General features: G+C 39.7%; 1 protein-coding gene across 7 annotated transcripts; it reads right to left on the minus strand.

Moving 5' to 3' along the window:
• Positions 1 to 369: 369 nt before the first annotated feature.
• Positions 370 to 9,941, minus strand: LOC113013693 (kelch-like protein 7). Of its 7 annotated transcripts, none has more exons than XM_026154803.1 (13): positions 9,782 to 9,941; positions 7,660 to 7,783; positions 7,245 to 7,347; positions 6,743 to 6,836; positions 5,709 to 5,833; positions 5,465 to 5,640; positions 5,145 to 5,319; positions 4,670 to 4,773; positions 4,023 to 4,239; positions 3,668 to 3,869; positions 1,457 to 1,554; positions 1,116 to 1,302; positions 370 to 751 (listed from the first exon to the last, which is right to left on the minus strand). In XM_026154803.1, exons 2-13 carry the CDS (start codon positions 7,765 to 7,767, stop codon positions 685 to 687), a joined length of 1,656 nt encoding a protein of 551 aa, XP_026010588.1. In that variant the 5' UTR covers positions 7,768 to 7,783; positions 9,782 to 9,941; the 3' UTR covers positions 370 to 684. The 7 variants fall into 7 exon arrangements, with proteins under 7 accessions (XP_026010588.1, XP_026010587.1, XP_026010586.1 ...); XM_026154802.1 differs by having other exon boundaries at positions 7,660 to 7,786; XM_026154801.1 differs by lacking the exon at positions 9,782 to 9,941 and adding an exon at positions 9,148 to 9,497.
• Positions 9,942 to 10,499: the final 558 nt, after the last annotated feature.

A 10,499-nucleotide genomic window follows, 5' to 3' on the forward strand; every position in this document is an offset into this window, starting at 1 on the left:
AAAGTTGTGACAGCTCATTCGTTAAACATTTCTGAATGAATTTCAATCAATGATAAACCTTTTTTTTTTTTTAATTGGAAGTTAATTTAAGAGTTAAAGTAATATTCAATTTCAATCAAAAACAAATTAAATGATGGGGTTGAGTTTTGAAATTTACATTTATGTATATGGAATTTCCCTAATAAGATGGAGCGGCCGAAGAGTGAACTGTCAAAAGTACTGAATATGACGTCACTTATTTATGTGCGACTGTTTAATAATCACACACACACACACACACACACACACACACACACACACACACGCGCGCGCGAAAGGAACTTACGCAAAGCAAGGGGGGGGGGGGGGGGGAAGACTCCTACAAGAACATTTCAAATCATTAGCAAAGCACTTTTATTAAGTTAGTCATGAATCGATAAAAACAGCACATATCTGCCAAACATTTACAAGCAAGAGAATTTTTACTGCTAAACAAAGTTAAAAGAACATAACCATTCTGTAAACATGCACATTAAATATTGTGATGAGTAACCCTTTCAGTAGTAGGTCCTTGTGCAAATCAGTTTACTATTCCACTACAGGAATCCTAGGGGTCTCAAACAAGCATCATAACAATCAAATGTGTATCTTGTCCTATGAGGATGAGGCAAATAAAAACATTTTGCGGCTGCCTTCAATGAACTCTCATGGACCAACCGTGCAGATAATGCAGCTGGTGGAGAAAAAAGCTTGAGCTTTGGATGTTACCCACCTGAACACAAAAGAAATGTTTCAGTAAGAAGTTGAGCAAATAGATTGAGTGTTTACTGCTCAGACTTTATAGTAATGATGCTTCTTTTACAAATATCAGCAGTGGCTAAAGCATCATAAAATAATAAGGTAAGTCATATTAGGCACTACTTTTTACAACCCAACTGCCCAATCACTTATGTTGATTTCTAACAAGAATGTATCATTTTGTTAAAGAAGTGTAACCAAAATGGTTTGACTGACTGACATACATTTAAATTCATATTCATGAGATGTTTAGACATTCTGAAAAATAAAGTGCTTTCCATTTTTATATTTAGTTATTCATATAGTTTATGTCAACAGTATTTAGTTGATGTACCAACCTATTGGTTTTTGTGTGGTATTCTAGGACATTTGTGAGGCACTGTGCCCCTAGTCCCCTGCCTGCCAGCACAAAAATGACGTCACCGACAGGCACACATTTCACTGAGAGACTTCTCCATGGCATCCTTGAGGCAGCATGCCACTTGTTAGTGGTAATATCATAGTATTCTACTGAGTCAAGGCCACCTGGAAAACAGGGAATCCCCCCAAAAAAAAAAAAAAAAAAAAAAAAAACCCACACACACACAAACAAACCACCATGCATTATACAGACCTACTAGCTATGGCCATCGTGATAAACTACAGTAGTACTTTGATTCCTTAACACCATTTTCTTTACCAGTTGACCCTTCGCCTCCAACAGCATAGATCTTGTTGTCGATAACCACTAGCCCATGGTTCTTCCTGGCAACCCTCATTTCATGCAATTTTCTCCACCTGGAAGGTTGTAGCAGAAAATAAATATAGTGTAGAGGAGAAAAAAAAAATCTAATGCGTATTCTTGAGAGTTTTATGACCCTCTGAATAAGCTTTTAAGGGAATTTATTCAGCAAGATTTTCAAATATTTGATAATGACAACCTTGGTGCCGAAAACCGATGTCCAAAGCAAAGTGTCAAAAACCCTAAAGTTCCCGGAATTGTCATTGAAATCTGGTTCAAAATTAATCTCCAAATTCCATTGTTAAAATGTGCAGCTTCAAAGCAGAAATAGACTGGTTTACACCCACGTACAAAAACTATTCTATAATCAGTTTCTCTGCTTTGACATGAAGCCTTGAAAACCACCAATGGTTACTTATGCTATGCCCCAATTAAGGGGCTGCATGCTTCGGAGGCCGCATTTGAAGGCCGTTTATGTCACAGCCAGGCAATGAAGGCTGCTCCAAATGAGTCCTTCATTTCCCTGGACTTCGTGGCCCAACCTATCCCAGAATTCATAGCACCTCCCAGCCAATTCCAGTTTCCAATAATGGCGGAAGCTAACTAGTTGTAATATTACTCTTTTCAATACTTTATTATAAAAATATTATTAATAATATAAAAATACTTTTCAAACACTGCAATGGCGGAGGAGCCTGGCTAAAGAGTTTGAAATATTACAGTTCTCTTCCATAGTGTTCATTTTGTCGTTTCCCTTGCTCACCCCAAAAAGTCACAGCTGATAGCTGCCCCATCCTGAGCCTGGTTCAACCAGAGGGTTCTATCTGGTTAACAGGAGTTTTTCCCTTGCCACCAACACCAACTCTCTCCACTACGGTAGGATCTTTACTATATAAAGCACCTTGAAGTGACTGTTGTGATTTGGTGTTATATAAAATAAAACTTTAACTTGACAGAGTTTGTACCAACCAATCATCCTGCTCCTAGTATTTTATTAGCATTACTTAGGACTAATGAGAAGGTATTGGCCATGTAGCCATACAATCTATGGATGAGCTTATTAACAATCTTGATAATGTATCAATTATATAATTTTATTATATAAATAGAATTAAACTAAAAAGTTCAGAAAACTTTACTTCTGACTTCGAATTTGGTCGAGATTTTTAGAAGATGCATTATGGTATCATTTTGAAATCCCATGTTTTCACAAGTTTTGGTGTCCTTGTTGACCACCTGCCGGGGTGGCTATAAGATCCACTGTGCACTGGGAGAAACCTGGAAACCATGTATTTTTACACTGGCGTCCACTGTGGCCAGTACAACAACAGTAACTTTTGTGCTTACTTATGCAAGATTAAAGCTACGTTCACACTGCAGGCGAAAGCTGGGAACTGTGTCATAACTTTCAAAGAGGTCCACAGCTGACCCACCTGCAAAAACAATACATAATATCAGACTAAAACTGCTGGGAAGACAACGTTGGAGAAACGTTAACATTTTATTTGTACTGTATAACCTGCAGATTCTGACAGAAATCTGCAACTATCCTTTGAAGCACCGCTCCTCTCTTAAACAGCAATAAGGATCATTATTAGGTTATTTACATTATTATGTAAATAACAAAATAACTTAAAGCAAAAATTGGGAAACATGAAGTCCGAAGTCTTTATATTAAGGGCCATCAGTCAAACAATATAGTTTGCTCTGGGTCTAAACAGAGTGCGTTGTGTGTGACGTCTTCTTTTGCGCATGCAGCCGCTTTGAGCGTTCACACTAGAGCGCGTTTGCTGTCGCATTTTATTTGTAGTGTGAACGAGCAGACAAAAAACAAAATAAACAAAAACGGATTTGATCAAAAAAAATTGGAATTGAGCATTAAGACCTGCAGTGTGAACGTAGCCTAATACTTCAGCTGCCACTTTTCTTTTATCTAGTTCATCAAAATTCCAGCGTAATGCAGGAACACCATGCACAATCGCCAGTGACACTGGTCAGTCATGCAATAAAGTGGTATACATTTAGCTTTAACTTTGCTAGCCTCCTGATGCCCATTGATTCATACACCTCCTTTAAAGCACAAAGTCCCAAACATTGCAAACATACACAGACAAAAAAAAAAAAAAAAAAAAAAAAAAAAAAGCAGCATACAGAGCTGTAGTGACTCACTGTTGTGTGCTGGGGTCATAGACCTCACAGTTCCTGAGGACTCTACCAGAAACACTGTTGCCAGTCAGTCCTCCACAAACATAAATGAGCCCATTGGCCTCCACTGAGGCATGACTGCAGCGGGACACTAGCATGCTGGTGTTGACCTGCCATGACTCTGTCATTGTGTCATAACTTTCAAAGAGGTCCACAGCTGACCCACCTGCAAAAACAATACATAATATCAGAAACATATGCTTGCAGACATGGCTAGAAACTTTCCCCACCGATAACAAGTTATACTACATTCATAGCAAAACTATAGAAATTCACTGCCCACAGTCTCTTCAAGAGATACACATATCACCATGCATACCCGCTTCTGATCCTCCAGATGTGAAGATCTTGCCCTCAAAAACACAAGCAGACATGTTCTCACGAGGTGTTGGTGGCCCTGGCCTGGAGCATCTATTCCTCAGAATGTTGTAGAAGTCTGTGTGTTTGATGTGAAAGCTGTGTGAGCCACCTAAAATGGAGCCCACCCTATTCTGGCGTTTTGACAGTTTGCAGTTGATGCTCATCCAGCTGTAATCCTGAATGGAAAGCAATACCAACACTTGTGTAATGATTAGAACAGACCTGCTATTGTATGGAACTATTGAAAGAAAACAACAAAACAAACAAACACCGAAGATTAACCAAATCGTTATTCTACTAATGTGCACCACTATTTAGCCTCATTTACTGTTTGTTGCTTCGTGCTCATCTTCTCAATCTTATTTCCCCTTAACCTTCCACCAAAAATGGCTGGCCTGCCTTGAGCTGGAAGTCACTTTGAGAGTTTTTCCTCCTTATAGTAGGTTAAAGGTAGCTCATATGTAATCAGTGGGATTCCTCTACATTTACCTAAGGTGGCAATGTAAATAAGCATCAAGCAACTGCTAAAAAAGCACATACCCAAACGATATTACACAGTCTGAAGTGATGCCCCTGTGGCTAGAATTGGTAAATATTTGTTGTTACCTTGGGGTCAAAGTAGTAGCAGCGGTTACCATTAAACAGACCAATGCAGTTGTCGTACTTCTTGCGACGTGGTTGGCTGAGCTCTCCAAGGTCCCACATTGCACCTAAGGCAAAAAGCAATGAGGGTTTTTTTGTGAATGAATAGATCCATCTACACAGTGGAAAGCAATATCGCAACTATTTGAACTTTGCCTGTGTCACGTGACGAGCCAAATTACCAATACTGGCCATTTAGAGCAACAACATATACATACACACAAAACCCAGAAAATATTCCAGCAAAACCCTGGAATTCAATTAGCCACAATATTATGTTGAACATGTATAACAGGTTTTACTGAAATTCATCAGTTTAAACTTTTTGCTTCCATTGAATGATGCAGATCATTTCATTGGGAATGTTGGTTACGCCACTATTCTTGCATGAATATCTTAAACTTGAATTTGAGTGCAAGCTCTCCATTTTGCTACTCACGGGTGATCATCTGTAAACAGTGTGGGTTGTCCTGGAAGAGCGGCTCAGTCTTTACAGTTTCTGACAGGAAGGTTTTGGGGACCAGAGGTAGGCGAATGCACCTCAAAACATCCACAATATGCTGTTGTCTACTTGGGATGTTATACTTTAGCCAGCGCACTGCAGCATCATAAACCTGAATGGAGCAACATGTGGGAACAAAGGCTTTCTACAGTGTTTTTGTTTTTAAACTTGCTTTAGTTAAATTTCAGGTCTAGTTTGATTTCAGTTGGCTACATTTTTTTGTTTTAAATATAAAATTTTAGTCGACACTGTGGTACCTGTGTCTCACAGTAGACAGTGAGTTTGTCCTGGTGCAGTAGTTGCGCGAGCTGTGCAATGTCCAGATTTAGAAATTCATCCAGTCTGCAGACATCAGTAAAGTGGAGATAGGAAAACTCCTCTGCTGCTGCCTTCAGCTCTGGACAGTTCATGCGGTCTGAGAGTACTGAAATGCCTGCAAAAGCACAGAACAGGAATCACTCAAAGAAATCCACAATGGCAGGTCTGTGTTTCTGTTGTTACCCAGGCAGTTTGTTGCATCAATCTGTCCAAAAATGAACTTCGCACACATCATCTTCACTGGTTCAATCTGGTACTGGTTGGCCACATTCAGCAATGACTCTGCATTAGTACTGTCCACTGTGATTCTGGGACACGGCAAAACACAAAGTATGAAAAAAGAAAACAATCTTTTATTGCCATATGATGAGTGTACTGCAAAGTAAGGTTAATGCACTAGTTATGTTAAGGCTTTCTGGTTTAAAAGTGAATAAAAATGCCATGTTCTCTCCTATTCTTTTATTTACGGCATGTGTTTAGAGCCAAGCATTTATAAAAAAATAAATAAATTTAAAAATTAAAAAAAAAAAAAAAGGCTTGCTCTTAATCCAGTGCATTTGTCTGGCAGAAACCTTCCTTATGCCTTTATCTGCATGAACCTGTGTGTGCTGTGACTCAGCCACAGAAAAATGATCACACTTAAGTTCTTGTGAAATATCTAAGGTTTTCATTCCATGGCCAAGCATTGCACTATTTCACACTTTTCAGCAGAAGAGAGATCCTTTTTCTTTCCCATATAGCTTGAAAATGGTGGTCTGCTTAATAATGTGGAACATACTCTTTAGTAGTTTTTCCCCTCTAATTAGGCTCACCTGGTAAACTAATAGTCACAGGTGTCAGAGATTGATTTTAGTGATCCAAAGAGCACTGAGACACAGTGCCATCCATGCATTTAATTGAAAAACATCATATCTAATCTTTATGACACCAAATACAATTTTCATAATAATTTGGAACGCGGTGTAGGGATTATTCTGTGCAGAATAAGACTTGTGACACGTCAAAATCCCATTTTATGTGAGTGCACACAGAGTCTGAAGCAGAAAGCTGGCTTAAAAGAAAAAAACAAAACAAAACAAAACAAAAACTGCTAACCACTATTGTGATACCCATTACCACTGACTGTAGTTTTAAGCTTTGTCAAGCCAGTTAACACAAACAAAGCCTTATTGGGTTCAACTTGCTTCACAGTATAGCCCTGTTTTAAACACACTTACTGTGAGGTATAAATATATTCAAGCAACAGCTCAAGAATCTCAGGCTCAACACTCCTGAGCTCCACCTCAGGAGACACAGACTCCTTCATTCTGGCTGAAAGTGAAAAGAAAATCAAACAAACAAATAAAACAATTAACAACAATTAACAGAACTACATCAACAGCCATACGCGTTTCAGAAATTAGCCATCTTTGTTGAAATAAACCATTGAGCTTTTGTGTTTGAAGCCAAATGCAGTCCATTTTGTTAAATGAAATGTATATTGTGAATTAAAAGGAAGGCAAGCAAAACCAGAGTCGATTTACCATTATGTTTCAACTCACACAGTTACTTCATTTTAGTCTTTACAAGATATTTACATTTTGGCTCACATGGTTCTTTTTCTATTTTACTCAACCTGAGGGATGCTCCTCTGATGTTTCTCTGGAGACAGTTTTGTAGTAAGGCCTCAAGGCAGAGTATTAATGTGTGTTCTTTTGTGTAGTTTTGTGTTATCCTTACTGGTGAACATAAGTCTGAAGACATGGCTGGCTGCAGCTAGCACTGCTCTGTGTGCTGCAAGGCGTTTTCCCTGAACCACAAGGGTCACATCACAGAGGCTGCCCTGGAGAAAATCAGTCATCAAAAAGGTGTACTAGATAGCAAGTTCAACTTTGTCAAACTTTCCTTGTGTTTGACCTAAAGCCCCAGTCAGAGATTACCAATGTAGCGACGCCAATTATTTAGTCGGGTAAATCAGAGTTTCCTGTGTTACTTTTGTGACACAGGAAATTCATCAGTAAAATAACATCAGTATGCGTCGCTAACCCGTCAACCTTGCTTTGTACTACAAAGCACAAGAACCAAGACGGGAACAACCACAGTCGTGCCTTTTGGCAGCATTAGTCTACAGGCTTTTGTATTCTTAAACACCCACCTGTTTTCTCACGTGGTTAAGGAATCCCATGTAGTTGGTCAGACATGTGCGCTCTCTGATGGCACTTTTTCTGTTATTTTTCTTGGCACATGATGAGGAGGCCATCATCCCATTTATGTCGGCGCTACTGTCAGAAGATATGTTTCAGTAAACAGTTTCTCTCAAACTCCTTCCCTTCTGCTGCTCTTGAACCAGGTGAGCAACACTCAAATTTCCTCAGACATGCAATATCAAAGATGTCGATATCAAAACACAAACTTGCTTTCACAGCACTACTGGGCCACTTGTTACTTCCATGTCTGTTTTATGGATGCAGGAGCTTGACAGGTTACAGAGAAGGAGATGCCCCAACAACTTGAAAAGTGAGACGTTCTGGAGAGCACTTTCCAATAGCTTTGTTTCTTGTTCTAGCTTCTTTTATCCCCCTCCCTTCAGTTCAAACACACATAGTTCAGGAGAAGACTAGCTCTTAACTGCCTCCAGTACCAGTACAAATGACGTTGGCCCCCAACAAACAATGTAGAAAACAATAGTTGGGTTGCGGTCACGTGGTTCTGATGACGTGCGGAGGCAGCGCGATTTTTGAGTGGAGGGCGGAAGTAAACATGGAGGACACTGTGGAGAGTCAGGAGAGCAGCTATTGTGCAACTTTAGACCCCGTTTCTCGGGAGAGATATAAACAGATAGTTAAAAAATATATCGGACGTGATCCGTATTCTTTGAAAATGTCCGAATACACCACAGAAGTAAAGGATTTGCCTACTATCGAGGCTGTGGATATCACCAACTACTTGGTCCTCCAGACTTCTTACTACACTAGGCAGCAAATGAAAGCTTTCAAGAGTCTGGAGGCGTACAATTTTTTTGTCAGCGGGTGGGTCCACAACCTTGGAACAAAACGTCTCCGTGATGGATACAGTTTGGTGTTTGCAAGGGTGAGTGTTTGTTCTTATATTGCTTTATCTTAAACACGCTAACAGTTAGCGGTAGCGGCTTTAACGTCAACAAACATGCCACATCCTTAGGACTTCGTTAGAGTGACAGTTGTTTGTTTCAAGGTAAACCATTCTCAGCGGTCTAACGAGACACCTCTGAAGACTTGGGTAATTGCAAAGGAGGATGGAGAAGTGATTGCAGCTCATTGCAATTGTATGGCAGGGTTAGTAGCCTGTTCTCCACTGTCACTAGGCTCAAATCCGGGCTCTCAGCCGTCTGTTGCATATCCAAAATCGCCTCTGCACATCGATGCTGTTCTGCCTTAAGCTTCATTCTTTTCTCTCGTTTGAGAACTGATTCCGATCTGGGTTTTCGTTCGTAGCCGAGATTGACCGTCGGAGCCCAGTCCTCCGACTCTTCGTGATCCAAAGCACTTGGGCAGCCTATAGTCCCAATCAAGTCAATATTAGACTACTAACTTAAAAGCACTAAGTAAACGAGAATTTAACGACTACCTAATGCTAATAAGTTCGTTTGCAAACATAACATTACCTCTGACGAAGTGGTCGCTGCAGACACAGGCATTGGCAGACTCTGCTCCTCCCGACTGTAAACGTAAATTTAAAATCCATTTTTTCCTACGTTTTTCGGTTAGAATTTTCCATTTTTCTCCTCTTCGTTGGGCTATTTTTGGTACCCTAAAATACCGTTTATCAGTTTCTCTGGTCGACCTACTGGAGCATCCGTAAACACAACAGGACATAGGCATTTTGCGTACTGTCTGTCTGTGATTTTGCGCTTATCTTTTTCACTTCCGACCGCCAGTCAAATTTCGCGCTTTACGTCGACGTCACGTCTACGTCAAATGAAACCTAGCTATTAACTAATTTTTGGGAGAAGTCAGCTGGAAGGTAGTGCCAAATCCTAATTACATAAAGAGCAATGAAATAGCCAGACATCACCTAGCAAAATACTTCTATTGTTTTGCTATGTTTGATTGGGTAGGACCTTCAAAGAAAAAACAGTCTACACAAACACTTGAATATTAGCTGGCATGCTATCCATTGCTAGCATGCCAGCTAACTCTAACTGGCAGACAAGAAGAAACGAGGGAGGAATACAGGGCACGCGCACCACAAAATGGCGAATTTAATGGTGGCTTTAAAAAAGCAAATCAGTTACCTACCTGCACCCGATCTCTCAGATCAAGTGCAAGAAAGCAAAGCTCACTTTTATACTACAGGAAGTCCCGCTTTGTAAGGGTCAAGGCCGTGACCTTGTTTACATCCGTGCCATACTTGCCACTTTTAACTCAAGAACACTCAAACTGAGCACGAGGCCCGGGGGCGGAGTCCAAGTGTTGGCGTTACTGCATGGAACGTGAACGTTGTAATGTATGCACGAGACACTTTAACATTCCACTGGCACAATGTACATTTTCAGACTTTAAATGTAAAATTTCCAGATTGTTTTATTTAATATACTTAATGTTTATAATTAACTATTTACTGTATATAATATCCTGTTTATGCACAGTAGTAGAGGACCGTTTCAGTGCACGTCGTACTCTAAAGTCTAGTAAACTCTAGTAAAACTATGCATGTGACAAATAAAGAATCTTGAATGAACTTGTGGCACAAACGGAGCAGCCTTTCCGAGTGCTCTTCTTGGAAACTGCGGGGAAAAAAACAAAAGAACTAAAAAAAAAAAAAGCCAAACTGAAAGAAACTAGATTTAAGAAGAGATTTGAGTTCAGATTTGTGCAAAAACTGTTCATTTTCAAGAAAAGGTTATGCTGTTTTAGCTTAACATATTCACTTCATTCACCCTCTCTGTTTATATGCCACTATTAGAGTAGAATAAAACAGTGTTTATTTCTAATATGTAAATATAGCTAAAATAAC

Source organism: Astatotilapia calliptera, chromosome 20, assembly GCF_900246225.1.
Source record: "Astatotilapia calliptera chromosome 20, fAstCal1.2, whole genome shotgun sequence".
NCBI lineage: Eukaryota > Metazoa > Chordata > Actinopteri > Cichliformes > Cichlidae > Astatotilapia > Astatotilapia calliptera.

Excerpts from the sequence above, each read along its gene's own strand:
- LOC113013693 (XM_026154800.1), bottom strand. The coding sequence starts at position 9,227 with ATGGATTTTAAATTTACGTTTACAGTCGGGAGGAGCAGAGTCTGCCAA. Across the intron at positions 7,348-7,659 it reads TTAACCACGTGAGAAAACAG|GGCAGCCTCTGTGATGTGAC; the intron begins GTGGGTGTTTAA and ends GATTTTCTCCAG. Across the intron at positions 5,834-6,742 it reads GAATATATTTATACCTCACA|AATCACAGTGGACAGTACTA; the intron begins GTAAGTGTGTTT and ends GCCGTGTCCCAG.